This window comes from Canis lupus, chromosome 9 (assembly GCF_048164855.1).
Source record: "Canis lupus baileyi chromosome 9, mCanLup2.hap1, whole genome shotgun sequence".
Classification (NCBI taxonomy): domain Eukaryota; kingdom Metazoa; phylum Chordata; class Mammalia; order Carnivora; family Canidae; genus Canis; species Canis lupus.
Window position 1 is genome coordinate 46,187,698 of NC_132846.1, and position 24,304 is coordinate 46,212,001.

Here is a 24,304-nt window from a genome sequence, read left to right on the forward strand (position 1 = left end):
CTTTCCTGCTTACCTCATGGACATGGTACTGATCAATAGAGCTCACGGTCCTTTAAGTTCTGTATATCTGTCTATATTGTGTGCCCTGCAATGATTTACTTCTAATTCCATTCTTCCCTCACTGAACTAACTCAGACAGGCATGACATGTCCCTTTACTCATCGGCCTTCATTTGATATGTATGCAGTTGTAAACTCAAAGTTTCGGATCAGGAAGTGAAAATTAAGGTTACTGCAGAAATGTTCAGAACCTTTCATGTGATAATACATATTGTGATTCTGCAGGAAGGGAATACATAATATGCCTAGTTTCTGGAGCTTCTTGCAGTCTGCTAATGAACATGCCAAGGCAAATCAATCACATACTTTCAATTACTATAAAAGATGTTTTTTTTCCCCTAAATTTCTGTGTTTTTGAAGCATTCATTTTTCTACTTCATGTGGTTATTCTCTCCTATGTATGCAGTGGTCTCTCTCTCTCTCTCTCTCACTCTCGAAGGTACTTACTGTCAACAGAGGGAAGTGGAGGCCATTACTGAAGGCGTTGAAGAAGATGAAGGATTTTGCTGTTGTGAACCTGGCCATATTCCTCATGTGCTTTCATTTAATGCTGCATTTAGCCAGCGCTGGCTAGCTTGGGAAGTGATAGTCACTAAATATATTCTGGAGGGTTATAGTATCACTGACAATAGTGCTGCCTCTATGCTTCAAGTCTTTGATCTTCGGAAAGTACTTACCACTTACTATGTCAAGGTAAGGGTATGTGCCTCGTTAGATCTTCTGATAGTAGGAGGTTCTTGGGAAAGACTTTTTTTTTTTCCCTCACACTTGTGTTTTGCTTTCTAAGTAGTGGTGATTTAAATTCTCTAGTATTGGGGGACCTGGGCAGCTCAGTGGGTTGAGTGTCCTAGTCTTGATCTCAGCTCAGGTCTTGATCTCACAGTCGTGACTTCAGGCCCGACTTTGGGCTCCATGCCCAGAGTAGAGCCTACTTAATGGGTACTAGAGAACTTTTTTTTTAAGTCAGTAAAGTATACCTTGCTATTTCTTTCTTTAGTGGAACTTATTCCATTTGTTCATAAATAATAATAGCTACCATATGAAACTGTTATTTTAGGCACTGGGCTAAGGAATATGCATATGTATATGTATCTGACCCAGTTCTCTGAAGGAATGTTACATCTCCGTTTTACAAATAAACAAGACTCAAAAGTTACCTGCCCAATGTCCTCTAATATCAATTGGAGTTAAGGATTTAAAATCTAGGCTTGTCCAACTCCTGAGCCCTTGCTGTTAACTACTGCCTTGCACTGCTTTCAATAACCTGAATAAAAGTGTTGCAAGATTTGGGAGATTCCCAATGCCACCCTCACTTGTAACACCAGCTACAATTTTGGGGTCTCCAAGAGCCACTCTCTGGTTCAGTAATTTGCCAGAAGGACTCCTAAAACTCATCATACATGTTTAGGATTTCTTACAGTGGAAGGATACAAATTAAAATCAGCCAGGGGAAGAGGCATATAGGGCAGAGTCTAGAGACACCAAGGCATGAGCTTCCAGTTGTCTTCTCTCAGTGCAGTTGTGCAAATAATGCCCATTTCTCCCAGCAACAACATATGACAGTACTCATAGACTGATGTCAACCAAAGAAACACCTGAGCCTTGATGTGTAGAGTTTTTATTGGAGCATAGTCACTTAGATGTGGTTGACTACCCACATGACCAGCCTTAGTTTCCAGCTCCTCTAGAGAGCATGGCTGTAAGCTCATAGGTGAACAAAGACTCTTAATCAGGTAAGACATTCCAAGGGAGTAGAAGTTACTTCCCAGGATCCAAGGGCAAAAACCAAACCTCTCTTTGGGCAAGGTTAGCTCTTTACAGGTGTTCTGTTTTTGCGAAATATTTTACAAGATTACAGCAAAGCTATGCTTTGTCAGCTTGCAGGCAAAGCCACTATTTTAAAGAAGTAAATGTGTGCTAAATTTTAGTGACCCATATCTGGATTTTTCCATAGCTGTGCTATTGCCTCTATGTACCACTTTATTTGTGCTGATTGCAATGAATGTTAAGTCTTTTTTTTTCTTTTAAGATTTTATTTATTTATTTATGAGAAACACAGAGAGGAAAGAGAGAGGCAGAGACACAGGCAGAGGGAGAAGAAGGCTCCAGGCAAGAAGCCTGACATGGGACTCGATCCCGGGTCTCTAGGATCACGCCCTGGGCTCAAGGTTGCACTAAACCGCTAAGCCACCCGGGCTGCCCAAATGTTAAGCCTTATAATTAATGGTTGGTTAAACACAATCTCAGGACACTAAATAGATTGGCTTTACATTTTTTACATGCTGTGCATGTGTGTGTGTATATATGGCATTTTCTATCTCTGGTTCTAAGTAGTTATATTTCCATTGCTTTACTATCAATTTTGTTTCATAAGTTGACCTAGGATCAGATGATTTAACAACTTTCTGGGAGAAATTTCTCAAAATCAAATGCATCACATAAAGTTTTTCTATCTCTTAAAATATCCTAAATTTAAAAGCTCTAAAATCAATGGAAAGGAATTGTTTTGAATTTGTCTAGCTAAATTTATGGTTGGGACTTTTAAAGTATTAAATTAACTCTTCATTCAGACATTCAGAAAGGCCTGAGGTGTATTTTTTACAGCATTCCTAAAGTGTATTCTTAGAGTTTTAAGCTAGAATAAAATATTTTTTAGTTATACAATCAGTATAAACCATTGGAATTTATTTAATGAGTAATTGAACTTAACTTGGGTTTTTTTTTTTTTTTTATCTTTTCCCCATTAGGGTATCATTTATTATGTTACAACTTCTTCTAAACTAGAGGAGTGGCTAGCCAATGAGACAATGCAGGAAGGACTACGTCTGTGTGCAGATCGAAATTATGTTGACGTGGACCCAACATTTAATCCAAACATTGATGAGGACTATGACCATCGACTAGCTGGCATATCCAGGGAGAGTTTCTGTGTGATTTACCTCAACTGGATAGAGTATTGCTCTTCCAGAAGAGCAAAGGTAGAGGTTGTTCACTTCATTTATAATTCTTTTTTTTTAAAAAAATATTTTATTTATTCATGAGAGAGAGAGAGAGAGAGAGAGAGAGAGAGAGGCAGAGACATAGGCAGAGGGAGAAGCAGGCTCCATGCAGGAAGCGCGATGTGGAACTTGATCCCGGAGTCTTGGGATCATGCCCTGACCCAAAGGCAGATGCTCAACTGGTGACCACCCAGGTGTCCCTCATTTGTAATTCTTTGAGTCTGTTTTTTCAGAGATGGAAAGAATATCTCCATTTATTATGAGATAGTTTTTCCAGACCTTCTTCTCTGACCATCTGAGGACGTTTAGTTGTTAAAAAGAAATTCAGAGGTTGAGGAGAAGCAGGAATCCACAGGTATCAATTTGATTTTCTTTAGTATAGTCACTCGTAGGCTAATAGAGTTCTCACTAATAGCCTGCTTACTGGACTATGTCCAGAAACAACTAATTGATAGTTAGAATATTGTATTTTCAGCAGAGGACGTTATTAGTAATGAAGTATGCCAGTAAGTACTTTGAGATATTTTGCTAAGATCCTAATATTTTATAGAAGTCAGGTTTTAAAAAAAAAAAAAATATGTTCCAGTATTGTTAAGCATTGGATTTTTCTTTAAAGGTTTCAAAGAAACTCCTCATATACATTCATACTTCATTTTATACTGATTTGTTAAGTTTCTTCTTGTTAGAACTATTTGAAGACCTAGAAAATATATGCTAGTTAAGTTCTTCATCCTCTGATTTATTAGCTGTCTTCTGATTTGTTAAATACCTTTTGCCTTTCTGATAACTATAATATTCTTTGTTTTTTAAAGCCACTGGATGTAGACAAAGATTCATCCCTGGTGACTCTTTGTTATGGACTCTGTGTTCTGGGACGGAGAGCTTTGGGAACTGCATCCCACCATATGTCCAGGTAAGGAAGGCATTTCTGTTTCCAGGAAGAGAGTAGGAAAAGCTGTATGACATAAATCTGAAAAATCTGAAATAGGTTTTTATGGAAGCATTCTATGCTAGTTTATTACAAAAGTCTCTTCTCATACTGTTTTTTATAGATCTTTTGCTGAATACAATTGAGTTCTCCCAAGTGGTTAATAGCTGGCTTTTAAAATTCACATATGTGTGGGTAACTATTAATAATAAGAATTTAATGGATTTAAGACATTTTTAAAACTAATTGCCCATAAAGTTTGATTGGTCTCCTCCCATTTTATATCTATTTTTCTAATGTTTTATCTCTTTTTTATTTTTCCATATTTCCTTGTAGTTTGTTTTGGTCCAGAGCATTTATGCTTTTAATATAGTTAATATAGTACATTATATTTGGAAAGTATAAATATAAGCTGAATTTCTTAACATATACATCTGAATGAATTAGAACTAAGAAATATTACATATTTTAGTTTCTTTTTTGATTACTACATGTTTTCCATTAGTCCCACTATACATTTTTGTGGCTTATGTGCTCTATTGTTGATTTTCATGAACTTACTGTTATAGTTGTTCATAAACAGGGGTGTCAGGTCAAAGGGCCCCTCTTTCTTGTGATTCTGACTCAGAGGTGTTGACATTAGTATAATCATTGGAATCTGTATTTGCAAAACACTCCCAGATGATTCTGATGCACAACCACATGTAAGAATCAGTGTAATGGAAGTTCTTTGTCAAAATATGTAAACTTTTATCTCCAATCCTAACAGTAATTTAGAGTCATTCCTCTATGGATTGCATGCCCTATTTAAGGGAGATTTCCGTATCTCTTCAATTCGAGATGAATGGATCTTTGCTGACATGGAATTGCTAAGGAAAGTAGTAGTCCCAGGAATCCGCATGTCCATTAAACTTCATCAGGTAAGAAAAGGAGACTTATAATGCATTATTGATATTTAATGGCACTTGTTCATTTAACTTCCAAATTACATTTCTTAGGAACTTTTTGAGAAATACTATGATTTGAAACACAGGGCAGCCCGGGTGGCTCAGCGGTTTAGCGCCACCTACAGCCCAGGGCATGATCCTGGAGACCTGGAATCGAGTCCCACGTCAGGCTCCCTGCATGGAGCCTGCTTCTCCCTCTGCCTGTGTCTCTGCCTCTGCCTCTGTCTCTCTCTCTCTTGATTAAATAAATAAAACCTTTAAAAAAAAAAAAAAGAAAGAAAGAAACACAGAAGAACATGACTTAGGGCAAGATATTAGATCTTAGTAGCCTGAACCTGTGTTTCTAAGGGTGAATTTGCATATTAATAGCAGAGAGTGACTGATCTGGACATGAACTTGAAAGCTGTCAGCAGTGACAAACTGGAAATAAAGCTCTCTGGCTTGTATAATTCTTGTTTTGACCTCACATTTCACATGATTGTAATTCAGACCTCTTCTGTAGGTGAATATCACTCTGTAGGTGAATGTTAACCAACTCCCAGTGCAGTGCAGTAGCATCTCAGGAGGGTTGTTAGTGCTGCTGTTACTGAACTATGAGTTTCATGTAGCATGTTATATAGAATAATAGAGGATTAGGACAGATTTAGCCTCAGTTAAACTAGTAGGGTAATAAAATTAAAATGTGGACCCAAAATACATATCCAAAGCCCTGGATCATTTCAAGACTATATTAGGAAATTAAGTACTGGTACTTGCTACTCTAATCATTCCACTTGACAGTAGTCATCAGATCTGATGACAAAGACCACATGATAAACTTCACTAAAATGCATCTACTGTCCTCGAATGTTTGAATTTCTTTTCCTCCAAATAAAGAGTGAATTTACTCCTCAAGTGATTTTACTGTGATCTAAACTGTTGGAATGAAGTCAATGTCCCATATTATTTAGGAAATTACTGATAAGGGATATATTATTAGAAAGGCTCTGTGGAAAATGGAGTACTATTTTGAGGATCATGGAGAACATACACATTTGGGAACAAACAGAGTTTCCATCTTCAGACTAGCTTTATAGTTTTGAGCCTAATCAGTGTGTTTAAAAGAAAAAGATGACTAAATTAAAATTTTTTTAAAACTTCAGAATTTCTCAAAAGGCACTTAATCTATTAATATATCTGCTATGTATATAAAAGATACAAAAGGCACTTAATCACTATTAATATATCTGCTGTGTATATAAAAGATAAAATAAATACTCTTTTATATAGCATGATTATCTAACAGCTCTAGATAGACATCTTTAGTTAATTCTAAATAGTATGACAGGTGTTTTCTCTGTCAGAGAAGAAGCTGAGGCATAGGGAATCTGTATTTTATGATACCTTAGGTCTTTGCCCCTATCTCTCCCTACAGTTGTTTTTACCTGTTGCTGCTAGATCCATTTCCTTACATGTTTCTTTGGGTATGGCATTATTAGTGTTTCTCACCTATATTTGGCCCAACACACTTGGGCACAGCTCACTCTTAGTAGCCATGACTGACAACAATGGTGGCAAACGGTGGGAGTTGGAATCAGGAACCCAGGAGCCACAGAAGGCTGGTGGGAAGGGGGAAGGTAGAGAACACAAATACAACCTGGAGAAATTCCATAATTCTGATTTACCTTTGAGGAGGATGAGATTGACCTATGCAGTAGCCAGAACGATATTTATTGAGCATCATTTTGAGCCAGATGCTGGGTTGTGGAAATCTCCAACATTCATATATTATACTCATATATTTCATATATTGTTCACAAAAGTGAACAAATAGACTTATATATCAAAAGAAAGGATATACATACACATTCCATACAACCCAGCAATTCTCCCCCTGATAATTACCTAAGAGAATGAAAGTCTATGTCTACACATGTGTGTGCCTAGCTGTTTTGGTTGTAATAGCCCCAAACCGGAAACAACTCAAATGTCCATCAACAGACGAACATACTAATTATGGTTTATCTACATGATAGAATATTACTTAGCAATAAAAAGAAATAAACTACTGTTAGATACCACAACATGAATAAATCTCAAACATTATGCACATAGGAGAAGCCAGACATAAAAAGAGTATATATATACTATCTGATTTTACTTATACGAAATCTAAAACAGGGACGCCTGGGTGGCTCAGTGGTTTAGCGCCTGCCTTTGGCCCAGGGCATGATCCTGGAATCCCAGGATCAAGTCCCACGTTGGACTCCCTACATGGAGCCTGCTTCTCCCTCTGCCTGTGTCTCTGCCTCTCTCTCTCTCTCTCATATGAATGAATAAATAAAACCTTTAAAAAAAAAAATCTAAAGCCAAACTAGTCTATAGCCACAGAAAGCAGGTTAGTGGTTCCTTAGGATGTGGAGATTGAATGCCAAAAGACAAGAAGGAATGTTTTGGGGTGATGGAAAAGTTTTATATTGTGGCAGTGATTATATGAGTGTGCATATTTGTCAAAATGGGTCTAATTGCGCACTTAAGATGGTATAGTAAAATGAGGTATGTAAATTGTACCTCAAACTTGAAATGATCTTGTTCCCAGAAAGCTAGAAATATAAAATTTCATTTAACTCTTGCCTTGACAGTCATTATCAATGTGTATTTAGCACACTTTATAGGTGTTTTAATTTTTGCTTTTTCCTTTATAGTCTATTTTATTTTAAATTCTCCAATTGATTATATTATGCTTTTACTTTATACATAAAAACTACTCTAATCTGTGTGATATTTGTAGTTGTACAGTGTTGTATAGCATATTAGTGCTTTCGTATACATCCAGAAGATTATTTTAGTCCAATTTGTAAATGAAGACTCAGAACTCAGGGAAATGAAGCAAAATTGCCTTTATCATGTGTTCTCATGTTCTTGTCCTCTATTTAATCATGTTGTAAAATACTTTACCTCCTTCTCTGTTTTACCTTTTTCATTAGTCTCTTTGAAGATTACATGGTTGTTAGAACTAAAATAAACTAATCAGAGTCTAGTTTGGCTTATAAGTGATATATGATGAAAATCTTAAAATATGTGGTTGAAGACAGAGATCATTTTTTACCACTCCTTGTCTTTCCATTGCTTAGCACAATGCTTGGTGGTCAGTGAATGAAAAATGAATGAGTTTCGTTATTTTCCTGTGTGCACTGGCTTATAACTTTTCAAGTATATTTTTTAAATGGCTTTGAAAACTTTTCTCAGAACTGGGAACATTTTTTCTGTATTTGAAAAATAATGAAAAACATTAAAAAGTGAGCTTCCCCCAAGAGTAAGTATTCTCATCACCCCATACCATTGTATAACCCTTCCAAGAAGCAGTCACTACTAATAATTTGATGAACATCTTTTCTATTTCCCTGAGTTTATAGACATTTCCATCTATATATGCAAATATTTTCCTTTGTGCTACACAGAGCGATCTGTAACACATGATTTTTCCAACCCCTGTTTAATATAACACGGATACTTTCTAAATCAGCATATATAGAGGCACCTCATATTTTTAATGGCTCCATAGTATTCCAGAATGTAATTTTTAACTGTAGTATATTCAACCATTTCCCTATCCATGGACATTCTGCTTATTTCAAATACTTTGCCTCTAAAACAACACTCATCCAACCATCTTAAGCCAATGAAAAGAAATATTTGAACAAGATTAAACATATTCCATCTTGGCATGCCTAATAATTTCCGACTTTGTCCATTTATTAAGAGTATAACTATTGCCTATCTCTGCACTTTGATTTTTCCATTCAAAAGTTGCACCAACACTACTGTACAAAGATATGGTTCCTTTCCTAAAGGACTGTTTGTTGAAAGAGAGCACATCATCTGACATCTAGCTATCTGCTGGTATAAGAAAATGAGCTCCGTATTTAAAAGAAAAGTCAGGATGGTTGGTGTATGATGTACAGAGGTACTGTAAGTGCTAGCTTAGGCCACGTTCTTTAGAAGCAGAGTTGAGAATCCAGGATTCCTGTGCAAGAGATTGACATGGTGCCTTTAGGGGAGTATGAAAGGAAGGGAGAGAAGTAGGAAAGAATAGGGAAGGAGCTAACCAAAACTGTTTTGGCTGAATTCTAGCTCCTGCTGGATTTAGAGTGAGTTCTGGAGCGTCAGTGTCACCAAGAGTTACATGGTGTACCTTGAGCTCCCCCACAGTCAGGTGATGACTTGATGTCAAATGCCAATGATGGCATTTCCTGCCCAGGCAGCTCCATCAACTGAAGGCAGTTCTAAGAGAAGGCAATAACTATGAGCTGTTAAGGGCCAGTGTGCAAAGCAGAGGAGAGGGGAGTGAGTGTACCAGCCCAATAAAAGAAATCTAGACAAGGTACAAGGAAAGTGCTCTACAATCCGGCTTAAAGCTAGTTTTCTAATTTTTTTTTAGTATTTTCTAACTAGACCCTGAGTTCCATGAGAACAGTGCTCGTATCTGTCTTACTACTCTTTCCCAATGTCTAGCACAGTGCCTGGCAACAACATGGAAACCCAGTTCCCACAGAGAGACTTCAGGTTATAATCACCCTTATCAGGTTCTTCCCTGACCTGTGCTTCTCCCCTGTAGAATGTCTTGCCTGGAGCTCTCTCCCTTTCCTGCACGGTGCCTATCTCTCTATCCGCTGAAATTGTCTTCATTCTTTAAGATCCAGTTCAAAACCAGCTGCACTGTGTAACTTTCCCAAATCACATCAACTAGACTTGACAGGTTTTTCAATTAACACTTATAATCATATAATTTTTTAAAAGCAGAATGATACATTCTCTTTAAAAATGTGTTCAAGTTCTGGCTTAATCATTTACTAACTTTCTAAACCTAGGAAGCAGCTAAGACTCTTTGAGCTTCAGATTTGATATTTGCAAAATGCTAGTATTATGTACTAAACCTACCTGGCAAGGTTTTAAGAGATGAAAAAACGTGTTACATTATGTTATGAAGCTTCATTTACGTATACAGAGAATACTTTCATTATTGTTATATAGGCCAGTTCCCAGACATGGAGGTGCATCGTTGGGGAGTTTGCCTTCTTACTCTCACCCATTGCCCCTGCAGTATCACACAATCTGGTCACTTGGCTTGAGTACAGATGAGTTTCTTTACCTGGATGTAAAAATCTATCAACCTCCCTACTATGAATATCTAAGATTGTGTATTCTTCATTTCAGAAGTTCAGATTTATGTTATGGTTATGTGGGTATATGTCCTGAATACCCTGTTAATTTGCAGGTTTCTGAAGGGCGGATATATTCCACATATTCCTTTTTCATCTTGTTCTCTGCCACAGGATCCTGCACATGATAGATATTAAGTAATGGCTTGTGGAATGCAAGAGTGGTTGTTACATAGACCAAGGGATTTCACAGGGAAGACTTGACTAGCTTCTTCAGGACAAGGACTTGTAATCTTATCTTCACTAGATGAGAGGCAGGGTAAAATGCTGTATTGGAATCATTCTAGAGATGTGGCTTTATGTGAAAAGTGCCTTGTAAAGAAACACAACTTAGAGAACTTATGTGGTTTAGTCTTCCTTAACTGATACCAGTGAGACAGTCCTTTAACAGAAAAAATTATGTATGAATGAACACATGTAAAACCCCAGTTGAACAAGAAAAAATAAAAATTGGTAAAATATTTATATAAAACTCAGAAATTAGGATTGGGTTGAAGAATTTTAAAATTCTTCAATGAGCTAACTCCTAACCTGGTTAAATTTAAGACTCTCTAATTTATCTCTAACATTAATATGTGGATATGAAATATTTATATTAAACCAGTATTTCAGAATTTTCATTTAGTAACTGATTAGTAACTCCAGAAGCTTTGATCATTCCACTGGAAGTCCTTCTTTTCCTATAAAATATATATTTTTATTTCTCTGTTTAGGATCATTTCACCTCTCCAGATGAATATGATGACCCTACTGTGCTCTATGAAGCCATTGTGTCTCATGAAAAGAATCTCGTAATAGCCCATGAAGGGGACCCTGCATGGCGGAGTGCAGTCCTTGCCAACTCTCCCTCCCTTCTTGCTCTGAGGCATGTCATGGATGACGGCACCAATGAATACAAGATCATCATGCTGAACAGACGTTACCTGAGCTTCAGAGTCATTAAGGTAAGTTTTTGAGGCATTTATTCATGTCTGGGGGGAAAAAATAGAACTTACATAACCTCATCCCAACTTTAAAAAGTGACTGGAACTCTTTTTATAGAAAAAAAAAATGACCATACCACGTTAGCATTGATTGTTTATGAGCACTCAATTTGATTTATTTTGTAATTTATTCTGCCCTCTGAAATTTTTACATGTACCATAAAGCCTTAAAATTTTTACTTATTTCTGTTTTGTCAGTCTTTTATATATGCTCTCTGGGCCACATTTCTTCTTAAAACATCAGCACTAATCTGATTTCCAAGTTGCAAAATAATATTATAGCTTGTACTTTTTGTGTGGTTTTTTGTTTTTTATTAGTTTCATTAATAGAATTTAGTGATTCATCAGTTGCATATAATACCCAGTGCTCATTACATCAAGTGCCCTCCTTTTTTTCTTCTCCTAGATTTTATTTATTTATTCATGAGAGACACACAGAGAGAGGCAGAGACATAGGCAGAGGGAGAAACAGGCTCCCTGTGGGGAGCCCGATGCGGGTCTCAATCCCAGGATCCTGGGATCATGCACTGAGCCACACAGGCACCCCCATCAAGTGCCCTCCTTAATGCCCATCACCCAATTATCACTTCTCCCCACTCACCTCCCCTTGTTTGTTGCTTTTTTAAACATCTCATGGATTCAGGAGACATAATTTATGAAATTTTATTTTAATAGTTTTGTAACGATTCACTTTTTTCCACTTGATTTAATCAACATGCAAAGTCACATCTTTTTAACTCTGAATATTTGTTACTGCTCATTCCTATCAAAAATATTATCTCAGTTACAAAATTCAATGCATTATCAATTTGGAAAACTTGATATTTTTTACCAGACAGGCCAGAGAAAAGAGTTCTTTGTGTGCTTATTATTTAACAGTCCACTATAACAGTGGGAAATTGATGAACTCCTATTCAAATATGACCTACTTGTATTTGTTAACAACTGCTTTTCATAGTTGGTTCTCGTATGTCTTTTGTATCCTTCCCTTTATACTCTTCTGTTGATGTGAATTTCATCCTTGGCCCTTAACCTACTTCCCATGTGTTCTGGTTTTTAGGTTAATAAGGAATGTGTCCGAGGTCTTTGGGCCGGGCAACAGCAAGAACTTGTTTTTCTACGTAACCGCAACCCAGAGAGAGGTAGCATCCAAAATGCAAAACAAGCTCTGAGAAACATGATAAACTCATCTTGTGATCAACCTATTGGCTACCCAATCTTTGTCTCACCGCTGACAACTTCTTACTCTGACAGCCATGAACAGCTCAAAGAAATCCTTGGGGGACCTATCAGTTTGGGAAATATTAGAAACTTCATAGTGTCAACCTGGCACAGGTGAGCCATGCAGCTGCATATCATTGGTAGTGTATCCTGACTCTCTTAATGGAGACAGTTTACATGAATATCAACCTGGAAAGCTTATAGAAAAAATGCAATTGCCATAACACAATATAAACCTATTATATCAGGAATTTCAGAAACTAGTCTGATGTCTTTAGACTCTTATTAGATAAATCTCATGTACAACTCTGCTTAAGAGTCACTGATCCAGCATTTGGTAGAATCTTGAATAGTTCTCTTTTCTTTAATTTTTTTGGCTCTTTATTGCAGCACAGTGCCACTATTAGGATGTGTGGGCCAACAAACAGCAAATTAGAGAAAAACATAAACTTGTTTTGCTTACCTTCTGTTTTATTCCGTTCTAGCAGTAGGGGGAGCACACTGTACTTACTGAAACTCCTAGTTAGGTGATACTATTGCCATTTTAACAATCCAGTCATCACTCAGATCTGAAATCTGTTGTGTCTTCAAGTAGGTAGATGAATTTTTTCTTTGCCCTTTTTCTAGTAAATTATGATGTTCAATATAGGAACATCATAGTTTGGTGGATGGTGAAGAAAAATTACAGAGTATCTTTTCAATTTCTTATGAGCTTTTGTTTAGATCCTTTAAATAACAGAACTTAAGAAAAACAGAATGTGGGGTTAGGGTGGCAAACTCTAAAATAGGCATTTTCCGTTAGGCATACTAAAAAAAAAAATCACCATTTTAATGTCAGCCCCTATCCAAACAGAAAGAACATAAACCAGAGTGGTGTTCAAAGAAATTTCTTTTCAAAAATCATCTGTTATGCTGGAATTGCCTTAAAGAAATTGAGTTCTCTTTTCCCGAGAGAAATGATAACAGAGATTAGGATGCTCAACTTTCCTGGTTTGCCCAGGACTCAGAGGTCACCTGGGAAGCAGGTTTTCTAGCAAAACTGAGACAGTTGTGGGTAATCCAGGATAGTCAGTCACCCTAATTTAAAAAAAAAAAAAAAAAAGGCAAAAATGATTAGAGCAACTCTCTTCCAAGTGTGCTACAGCAGAAATTAGGTTTTCAGGCACTGCACACTTCAGAGGCACCAACACACACTGGCAAGAATCCTATTTCCATCTTAATGTTACAATTTTGTTATGTGCAGTTTATTATGGTTAAGGAAAGATAATGGAGTATGTAAAAGTGAAGGTAGATTAGGAAGAATTGAAGCAATGAGTATAAGAGGGGGATAGTTTTTAGGCCATGCTTTGAAAATGCAGCTGCCTTTTTTTGTTTCTAATATTGATTGCACTTTAAAGACTTTCAAAGATGAACATTAATAGCGTTAAACAGTCAGAATAGTTATAAATAGAATAAGACACCTATCTTGAAGTGATGGTGGGATAATGCTGTTTGCTCTGGTGTTTGTTCCCAGGTTAAGGAAAGGGTGTGGGGCTGGCTGTAACAGCGGTGGCAATATTGAAGATTCTGACACTGGAGGCGGAATGTCCTGCACTAGTAACAATGCGACAAGTGCCAGTGACCCTCATAGCAGTGTGTCCCAGGGAAGCGCTGGAAATCCAGGGCAAGGGTCAGGAGCAGGACTCCATCCTCCAGTCACGTCTTATCCTCCAGCACTAGGTAATGTGAAAACAAAATTATGTGTCTAACCTTCTTAGTATGTGTGTATAAAGAGAATTATGTATTACCAGGGCTCCAGGGTGGCTCAATCAGTTAAGCATCAGACTCTTGATTTCAGCTCAGGTCAGGATCTCAGGGTGATGGGATTGAGCTCCGAATTGGGCTTCATACTGGGCATGGAGCCTGTTGGGAGTCTCTTTCTCCTTCTCCCTCTGCCCCTCCCCATGCCTTTCTATACACTACTTGAGGGTACACACACATTCTCTCTTATTCTCTCTCCCTCCTTCTTTATCAAAAAGAAAAAAGAGAGAAATAATTCTATATTACCTAACTTGGAAATATGTAAAAATAACATTTTGATTGATTCTTGGTTGGACATTATCCTATTTATGTTAATTAAATATATTATTTAATTATAATATAATTCCAAATATATTATTTGGAATATCATTTCTTTGAAAATATCATTTTTAAAATTAATATTTAGTATAATGAATTTAACTTTTTCATTGGACAGTGATTTGGTTTCTTCTGAATGTTATAATTAGCTTTTTTCTTTTTTTATAAAGATTTTATTTATTTATTCATGAGTGACAGAGAGGCAGAGGGAGAAGCAGGCTCCCCACAGAGTAGGGAGCCCAATGCGAGGCTCAATCCCAGGACCATGAAATCATAATATGAGCTGAAGGCAGATATTCAACATGACAGAGCCAGCCAGCACCCTATAATAAACTTTATTAACACTGTTTTCTTGGGTTAGAGACTTTAAAAAAATACAATAACTATATCAAAGTTTATGAGAATATTTAAGATTCATGGCATATAATGCCAAAACTATTTCTAGCAAGTTTTTGTTTTTGTTTTGTTTTTTACCAATTGGTACTCTGTCCAGTCATACATTGGAATGCCCATCCTGAGTTCCCACCTCTGCTCCCTGCTTGCTCAGAGGGACAGGAGAAGGGTAGTCTTTAAGTCATTGTTTTAATTTGCATTGCTCTGATACCTAAGATTGGAAGATTTTATTTTATTAAAAGATTTTATTTATTCAGGAGAGACACACAGAGAGGCAGAGACACAGGCAGAGGGAGAAGCAGGCTCCCCGTAAGAAATCCTTGGATCACAGCCTGAGCCAAAAGCAAGATGCTCAACCACTGAGCCACCCAGGGGTCCCATATTGGAAGATTTTAAAATGAGTTTGGCCCCTTTTTCTTTTTTTGAAGTACCTATTAAGGCTCTTGCCCATTTTTCTCTTTGATTACCTTTTTTAAAAATTTCAAGTTAGTTAACATACAGTGCAGCACTGGTTTCAGTGCTTCATCAGTCTCATACAACACCCAATGCTCATCCCTACACATGCCCTCCTTAACGCCCACCATTCAGTTACCCCACCTCCCCACCCACCTACCCTATAGCAACCCTCAGTTTGTTTCCTAGAGTTGCTTCCTATGGTTTGCCTCCCTCTCAATTTTCATCTTATTTTATCCTTCCTTCCCTTCTCCTATGTTCATCTGTTTTGTTTCTTAAATTCCATATATGAGTGAGATCACATGATATTTCTTTTTCTCTGACTCACTTATTTCACTTAGCATAATACATTCAGTTCCATGGTTATCTTATTCTTGTTTGTATATACTGTATTTGAATTATTTGTCAGTTTTCTGTATTACAAATACCTTTGCCCATTCTATCCCTTGGCTTTCCATTCTCTTCCTGAGAAGGGTTTCTCCTCCTCTTTTGAAAAGTTCTTAATTTTTTTTTTTTTTTTATGATAGTCACAGAGAGAGAGAGAGAGGCAGAGACACAGGCAGAGGGAGAAGCAGGCTCCATGCACCGGGAGCCCGACATGGGATTCAATCCCAGGTCTCCAGGATCGCACCCTGGGCCAAAGGCAGGCGCTAAAACGCTGCGCCACCCAGGGATCCCTGACAAGAAGTTCTTAATTTTAGTGTAGAGCAATTTACTGATCTTTTCCTTTATGATTAGTGTTTTTTAATATCCTACTTAAGAAAATTTTTCCTATCCCAAGGCAAGAAGGTTTGGGTTTTTGTTTGTTTGTTTTTGTTTTTTGTTTTTTTGTTTTTTTGTTTCTTTGGTTTTTTACTAATTTACCTTTTACACAAGATCTGCAGTCCACCTGGTATGCAATAGGAATCAGATTTCATCTATTTTCATATGGCTGGTTGGTTGATCCAGAACTGTCTTTTCTGCTCTGCTTCACATGAATGATATGAAGTTTTAAGGCATTTAGTTAAATTAAGAAAAAAAAAATCCAATAGCATTGGAATTAAGACTCTAAATAGGTGTATTACCAACATTTTATAACTTCTATTTTGACTTCTGAGTGAAAAGCTGAAACTTTCAGTGTGCTTTAAATACTCTCATTTTGATCAGCTCTTTATTTTCAGATAGAAAGTATGTGAAGCATTTTTTAAAATATAATTAAAAACTATTTCCTAATCTTCACATTTCTATTATAAGTCAGGAAAAGATGAACCTGATGAATCATATCAAGCCATTTGAAAAAGAACACAAAAGGACACACTATTCAGTATCACTGATGATTCATATTTAGTAGTAATCCCTTAATGGATATGAAAATCACAGTGTGGCATCACCATCTCTCTGTAGACTGTGTAGTTTGTCATTGGAATGGATTGCAAGGACATTAGTTCTATGCTCTGAGAAATAGTAGTTACAGCTCTTGCTGCATAGTAGACCCTTAATAAATATTTCTTGTCTTATTTCCATGAGATATTTCATTTCTGAAATATGAAAGAGGTGTTCTTATTATCCTGAAACATTTCTGTGGAATATATTTTAGGATTTATCCCAATGTTAAATTCTGATAGCTTCTGAAATTATATGGTTTTTTTTGTCCCAGAATTTTAATTTTATAAAGCTTTAGCAAATTATATTATCAAAACCACATAAGAAAAGAGATCTCAGATATTCGTTTCTTTTTGACAACATTAAAAGTTTTAGGTATAGGGGTGCTTGGATGGCACAGTCGATTAAGCATCCAATTCTTGGTTTTAGCCCAAGTCATGATCTTACAGTGGTGAGATGAAGCCCCGCATTGTGTTCTATGCATAGCAGGGAGTCTGCTGGAGATTTTCTCTCTCTCTCTTTCCCTCTCCCCCCACTTGTGCATGCACACTCTCTCCCTCTCTCAATAAAAAATAATTTTTTTTTTAAAGTTATAGCTATATGGACAGCCCCGGTGGCGCAGGGGTTTGGTGCTGCCTGCAGCCCAGGGTGTGATCCTGGGGACCCAGGTCGAGTCCTATGTCAGGCTCCCTGCATGGAGCCTGCTTCTCCCTCTGCCTGTGTCTCTGCCTCTCTCTCTCTGTGTCTTTCAGGAATAAATAAATACAATCTTTAAAAAAAGAAAAAAAAAAAAAGCTTTAGGTATAAATGTTAAATTCAGTGAATTCACCAAGTAATTACTTAAGGGAAAAACTCTTAGAAACTACCAAAAAAAAAAAAAGTGTTTGAATGATTCCAGTTAGAATGAGTACTGTTGTTTATCCTTCGCTAGGCACGAGCCACAGCTCCCATTCCGTACAGTCCAGCCTGGTCAGACAGTCCCCTGCTCGAGCCTCAGTGGCCAGCCAGTCTTCTTACTGCTACAGCAGCCGGCACTCGTCTCTCCGAATGTCCACCACAGGATTTGTACCTTGCCGGCGCTCTTCCACAAGTCAGATATCCCTTCGAAACTTACCATCCTCCATCCAGTCCCGCCTCTCTATGGTGAACCAGATGGAGCCCTCTGGTCAGAGCGGCCTGGCCTGTGTGCAGCATGGCCTACCTTCTTCCAGCAGCTCTAGCCAGAGCATCCCAGCCTGCAAACATCATACTCTGGTGGGCTTTCTTGGGACAGAGGGAGGTCAGGCCAGTGCCACTGATGCCCAGCCAGGCAACATCTCAAGTCCTGCCAATAACTCACACGCCAAAAGGGGGGAAGTGATTTACAGAGTCCAGGTGAGTAAGCACACCATTCTTGTGCTGTATGTGTCACTCGTTTGTCCTTATTTTTTGTCAAGTGAAGGATTCTGGTGAGAACACACCTTCATATTACTTAATGTGAAGATTAGAACATTTTTAATATTGAACAAGTTTCTGCCAGCGTGAGAACTGAAAGCAAGTAGCTCTTCAGTGGTGATTTTTGTTCCCACTCAGCTTTTGTGTGGCCATTGAAGTAAGGTCTGCCAGTGGGCTAAAAGGAATTCAGGAGGTGGCCCTTTAGATTGCTTTTTGTTCAATTATAGGCAGTGGAAAGCTTGAGACACAGAGTCTGAAAGAAATTTTGTTTGAGATTATGTGATTGTCATCAGAAAGAAAAAATTGAATTGGAAATGACCCCTATTTATTTGCAATTTAGATTGTAGATCCCAGTCAAATTCTGGATGGAATCAACCTGTCAAAAAGGAAGGAGCTGCAGTGGCCTGATGAGGGTATTCGGTTGAAAGCTGGGAGAAACAGCTGGAAAGACTGGAGTCCTCAGGAAGGCATGGAAGGCCATGTAAGTTCTCTTATGAAGCTGACCTATGGTCTCACTTTTTTGTAGCCTGACTTGTGTGTTTTTAGCTAATTTTATGTGCTTGCTTTTTTAAATGTACCTTTTGCTAAATTACCAAAAGATACTACCTCTAATTTTAAGTGAATTTTGTCAATATTTTCAAGGTCTTTGCCACTAATCTATTGTATTCTGAATCATTAGGTGATTCACCGATGGGTGCCTTGCAGCAGAGATCCAGGTACTAGATCCCACATTGACAAGACAGTACTTCTGGTCCAGATTGATGATAAATATGTGACTGTCATTGAAACTGGGGTACTAGAACTTGGGGCCGAAGTGTGAGCCAGTGTTTTATAACTACATTTCTTTTCCCTCTCCATTCCAAGATGTTGGAAAAAGAGAGGCGAGCGTGGAAGATGCCTGCAGGTATTCTTTGCTCCTGTATGGGAGAGACTTGGATGGAGAGCAGGCTTGGTTAAGCGCCTCTCCTTTGCCCTTCACCTTGACTCCTGTCACTGTCTCCATCCCCAAATAAAGCTGAAATATTTTTTTAAGTTAGCTGCTGAGAAAACATTTTGCATGAAGGATAAAGTTCTGTTACAATACATCTTTAAAAAAGGTTTTTTCCTATGTATTGCCTATGCTTTACATCAACAAACTCTTTATTTCTAAACTACGATCTCATATTTTTCTAATTTCTTTGCCAAAAATAATTGCCATGTTTGGTCACAGAACATGAAATCCATTTACCTTGATTTTTAAGAACAGACCAGTATATAAAACCTTCAGTTCGACGTTTAGCAGTATGAACGTTTAATGTACAGTGAAAGAGACTATGAACATAGATTTATCTTATTCCTTGAGCGCTAAAAACTTTAATGAGAAAACTGCACTAATTTTTTACAACAATGCACTAAAGTCTGAGATTTCTCAGAACATTTATTTATATATAAAAAAATAAAATACCATTATTTAAATTGCCTTTGGGATTAACCCCTTCCCTTTCCTTACACATACATAGCAGAACTGTGCTGCTGCTTTTCTGTTAGTAATCTGCACTTCATGCCAGTACATTGGGTGTTTTCTTTAAAATGAACACTAAATCTCAAGATATACTTAACTTCACCATTGGCATTTCCTGGAGACCATAGTCAGTGCATCGGTCCTGTGAACACCACTGCCAGCTCCTGTGTCCACATGTCAGATGAACTCCAGCAACAGGTGTGCCCCAGGCAGTCTGCTTCTCTCCACTTGGGGCAAGCCCTGCTGGGGTCGATTCTGGGAAGAAAATATTTTCGTTTTTCAAAGAAGAAGATGAACATCCAAGAATTTAAAGAGAGAATCAGTTGCTTTTCTTTTAAGAGTTATTAGCTCTTGATGTTACTCACGTGCAGTTCAGTTAATCAAGTAAAATTTTTTCAAAAACAAGATTATCCAAATGGTGCAGTTCTTATTGTTATATCCCTCTTGAATAACCTCACCTTTTGTTTTGCTCCTCTCTTCTTTTTTCTATTACTTGAATTTTTTTCCTGTAATTTATAGTGTGTAGGTGTAATTTGAAATATTTATAACTGTGAAATTGACTTCATATGTTGTCTCATAAATTTTATTGGTTTTTTAAAAAATATGCGTGTATTCAGGGAAATATATAATTCAGATTTACAATTGGGTTAGGTGGAAACTGCAGTTTAGATTTCATTTTCAACTCTTGGCATTTTTTAAACCCTTCAGAGAACTTTCCCCTTTTGTGTGAAACTCCAAAGACGACTGTGTATCTCCTCTGAGCATTTAGGAGCAGCCATCTTTCTACCCCTCTGTAAATGTGATGTGAAAAGAAGCAGGTGAAATTGACTTAAATCATATAATTTAGTTATCCAGTGCATCCAAAGTGTTACTAATTCAAACATGGCACGAGCCCTATTTCCAGTACTCACTGACCACATGTGCCTGACCACATGTGTCTTGGATGGTAACAGGTTTAAGGTGTCTTGATCAGGTGATGGGGAGAGAAGCTGCCACCTTCCTTGCTCCCTACTGCTGCTCCTACAGTATAGTGTAACACTTCAGTAGAAGGAAGGGAAATTAAGGAAATCAGTAGCTAATATATGCCACCCAAATGCATTTTTATCCCAAAATCTATTTGGCCCTTTTCTAATTTAAAATTTCTATAGTAATTCAGGACTCAGTGTGCCACACACAGAGGTTTCCATACTTCACACTTTGCAAAATTTACTGTTTAAGAACATTTGTCGAATGATTTACTGAACCTTTACACAAAGGATACCCTTTCTAAATTGACCAGTTAAAAAGTATTTTCCTGATACTGTTGTGACATTCTGTATTTGCCTCATTTTGGCAAATCTACAGTATGTCATTAAGGTTTAGGCTTTTGTTTTTCTCTTCTCAAACAGTATCTGATCTGTCTAACCATCTACATTTATTTAAAATATTCTCAAAGGAATTGTGATTCCTGCTGCTTGTTTTCTTTCTAAAGTGAATATGATCTTTTCATGGTCATTACCTAAATGGGAAGATAGTGGAGCCCTTTCAGTCTTAAATGAAGGATAATTCATTTTCCTCCATGGGGGAAAAATCAGAGCTTCAGGAGGGCTAGAATTATTTTTATTTCTAGCCTCCCACTCCCAATGTGTTAAATACATTATACACTCTAAAAACACAAGACTAGATTTTATACAGAATAGATATATTGGGTCTTGATTTGGGGTGGTAACTATGGACATTCTTCTCAAAACAAGTTGAATTTTATTATCAAGTAGCCCTGTAGTGAAGTTATGAATTAGGAACCCTAACAGGATCCTTGTTTGTATTTTTTAAGTCTAAAACTGATAGTCTTTTTAAAGTCAAAATAGTTCTCTAATAATTATGTTGGAGGAAGCAGTAATTATTGAAGGAAAGATTCACTTTTAATAATTGGACCTAAATCACTACATAGAAACATATGTGCTTCCATTAAGTAGAATGATCATCCTTAGTCTACCTTCTCCACCCCACCTTGGAGAGTAGTGAGCTGTTTGTTTAGGTTCCCTGATTAACTTTCTTCATCAGTGTACAAAAGCTAGTGTCTTTCATTCACAATTGCCAAAACTTTCAGAGTTCCATCATTTGAAAATAAGAATATGTAATTAAAATACTAGCTTTTTATGCATTTCCCTTAAACAGAGTTTCATTGATAGCTTACTGGTCTTTTTCTTATTTGGTTTTGGTTTTTCCTTCCTTTGAGAGTCCTGGAGTGAATTATAAATTGCTAGCTGTTTTTCTTATTTCCTCATTCAGTGGCAAAAATCTTTTTTTTTTTTTTTTTTGGCAAAAATTATTTTATAACTCAAATTTAAACTTTTGGTTAATCTTCCAGCTTGTAACGTGTGTATGAGTCCTCTTTTTACACCATTTTCAGTACTTGATAAAACTTTAAATATTCACTTTTTTCTTGAGAATTCTAAATTTTCCAAGAGTCTAGATTAATATAAGCTGTTGATATTTAAGGGGCTTGGGAGAGTAGGTGGTGAGACTGTATATTTTTTAAGGTAAGAGGAGATTAATTACCTTTCAGGAAATTAATGAATAAACTTCATCAGTGTTCTGCCTTCTTTGGGTTTCTATTATTGGAAGATGAGCTTCCATTAGATTTGAAGTAGTTTTAAAAATATTTCAAGTATATCTGAGATACTTCTACTAATCCTTGAAACAGAAGTAGACAATGTTTCTATCCTGAGTGAGGTGTGGAAAATCACTCTGTGCACCAAATATCAGGCAATGAAAATGTAAGTTTTTATGTAGAGACTAAGCTTATTGGGAAGATGTGTTTTTCTTCCTGTGTTGCTTTATTTTTCTATCCTCTATCAGCATATAAAAAACAGCCTCAAATCTAAGCAAGGGTAGCTTAGCCTTAATAAATTCCACTTTGCTTCTGCCTCTGCTTAGAAATTCTTCATTTGGTGGATTGCTGCACTGAGTCACTCATCCAGAACGAGGTCTTTTAAACTTATGATTTGCCCAGAGTCTAAAATTATCTTCTTTAACTTTCAAAAATCTTTCCTCCTAAATATATGACTTGAGAAAAAGATACCTTAGTAATTTTGCTTGAGAAGTCCTTGAATTTATGTTTACTAGTGATTAAGTTATAAACTGCTGTCCAGATTAATTACCTTTTTGTTTATCTTCCTTATTCTTTCATTAATATAGACAATCCCCCACCCCTTTGTTTAAGCCCTCAGGATTCATTCTTGTTCTTTTCTGTAGTGTATAATGTAATCATGCAAATTACTTTGCCTAGACTTAGACCCAGTCTAGTTTTTCCTTTGATATGATAAATTGTTCAGATAAGGTATCCAACATCAATTTTTATTCCAAAGGCTTTTTCTTTAATTCTAAAATGAGTGGAAAGAATAATGTCAATCAAGGCTAAAATGGTACTGGGAACTTTTTGGTTTCAGTCTTATGTAGAAATTGAGTTTTATTGATCTAGAGAAAGAGAAAAGTCATATATGACCATGTATTTGTGCAGTGTAAGTTTGACTATTACATTGGGTATCTGTAGGGGTTTTTAAGTATTTAAAAACCAGCTTCTCTCTTCTTCATTTTTCTATTTAAAAAATCTGGTTGGTATACACCTAGGCCTTCTCATGTTTAGCTTGTGAAATGTTTAGTAAGAATTGTGACTGGAAAGGAATTAATTATTATACAAGTAGATCTGGTAGGTATGTGAGTGGAGCATTAATTTTGCTTGAAACAAATATATTTTCTGCTTTGAATCACCTCACCAGGGTCATCTCAAGAATTACGTATAAGAATTTCTCTTTATTGCCTATCAGCCACATATTCTTTCTGAAGTAGAGTAAATAAGTTCTATTTACGAGCTGAACTTTATTATCTGTCATTTTATGGAAGCAACACAACAACATTCTTTGGGGGAACCAGAACCGATTGTCATCACAAGGTTACATGACAACGCTTTCGTAAGACATACCTATTATATAGGGTCAGACCTTTTTTCCTATGCCCAGCTCTGCACCTGACAATTTGTGATTCAGTGGAGCCATGCTAGAAGGAACAATGGTCATGGAAGATGATGGTAAGGATGGATACCTGCGTGTTACTTGCACAGATGATGTGATGCCTTGGTATTCAGAACAGAGTAGTAGGTAGAAAATGAGATGGCTGCTCCAGATGACTCTCGGGTTTAGTGTGACTGTGGTTGAACAAGATTTTTTATACCTGAAGCTTGATTCTGCAACCAAAATAACAGAAATGTGGGGGAAATCATGTCTGCTTATGCTTTTTAAAGCTTACAGTTTAAGTAAAAATAAATTGTAAAAACTGGTTACCTTACCTTTCTACAATGAGCTCTGCATGAGGAAATGGAAGGAAGAATGCTAAAAATGGTTCAGGAAGATCTGTGTGAGGAAGGAAAATGGGTTTCCCTTTTCTGATCATGGGCTCTGAAAGCATTCATTGCCTTTACCAGCATTCAGTATAAACCAGAGATAAGAATATATGTACTCGCGTGGGTCCGTGAGTGTGTGTGTGTGTCTGGATGTTTGTTATTCTAAATAGCTTGTAAATATTGTAGTTGTTTAAAATGGAAAATAAAAGCTGAGATTGTTTTTTTCTTTGCAAATATATTGCATCAAAAATACAGTATTGACGGTGGATAAAAACACTGAGGAAATAAATTTTTTTTTCATTTTGCCTTCTGTCCATTTTTGTC

General features: G+C 36.9%; 1 protein-coding gene across 15 annotated transcripts in view; it reads left to right on the forward strand.

Moving 5' to 3' along the window:
* The window catches only part of PCNX1 (pecanex 1), a 163,629-nt gene that overhangs the window by 136,370 nt on the left and 2,955 nt on the right, over positions 1–24,304 (forward strand). For 12 of the 15 annotated variants that reach the window (XM_072839123.1, XM_072839131.1, XM_072839125.1 and 9 more), the window contains 10 exons: positions 499–752; positions 2,807–3,037; positions 3,871–3,971; positions 4,756–4,906; positions 10,848–11,078; positions 12,178–12,452; positions 13,852–14,057; positions 17,596–18,038; positions 18,439–18,579; positions 18,778–18,814. In XM_072839123.1, the coding sequence (XP_072695224.1) occupies positions 499–752; positions 2,807–3,037; positions 3,871–3,971; positions 4,756–4,906; positions 10,848–11,078; positions 12,178–12,452; positions 13,852–14,057; positions 17,596–18,038; positions 18,439–18,579; positions 18,778–18,814 (2,070 nt within the window). Of the gene's footprint in view, positions 1–498; positions 753–2,806; positions 3,038–3,870; positions 3,972–4,755; positions 4,907–10,847; positions 11,079–12,177; positions 12,453–13,851; positions 14,058–17,595; positions 18,039–18,438; positions 18,580–18,777; positions 24,287–24,304 lie in introns of those variants that run through there. The other 3 variants (XM_072839132.1, XM_072839138.1, XM_072839130.1) reach the window with 2 other exon arrangements.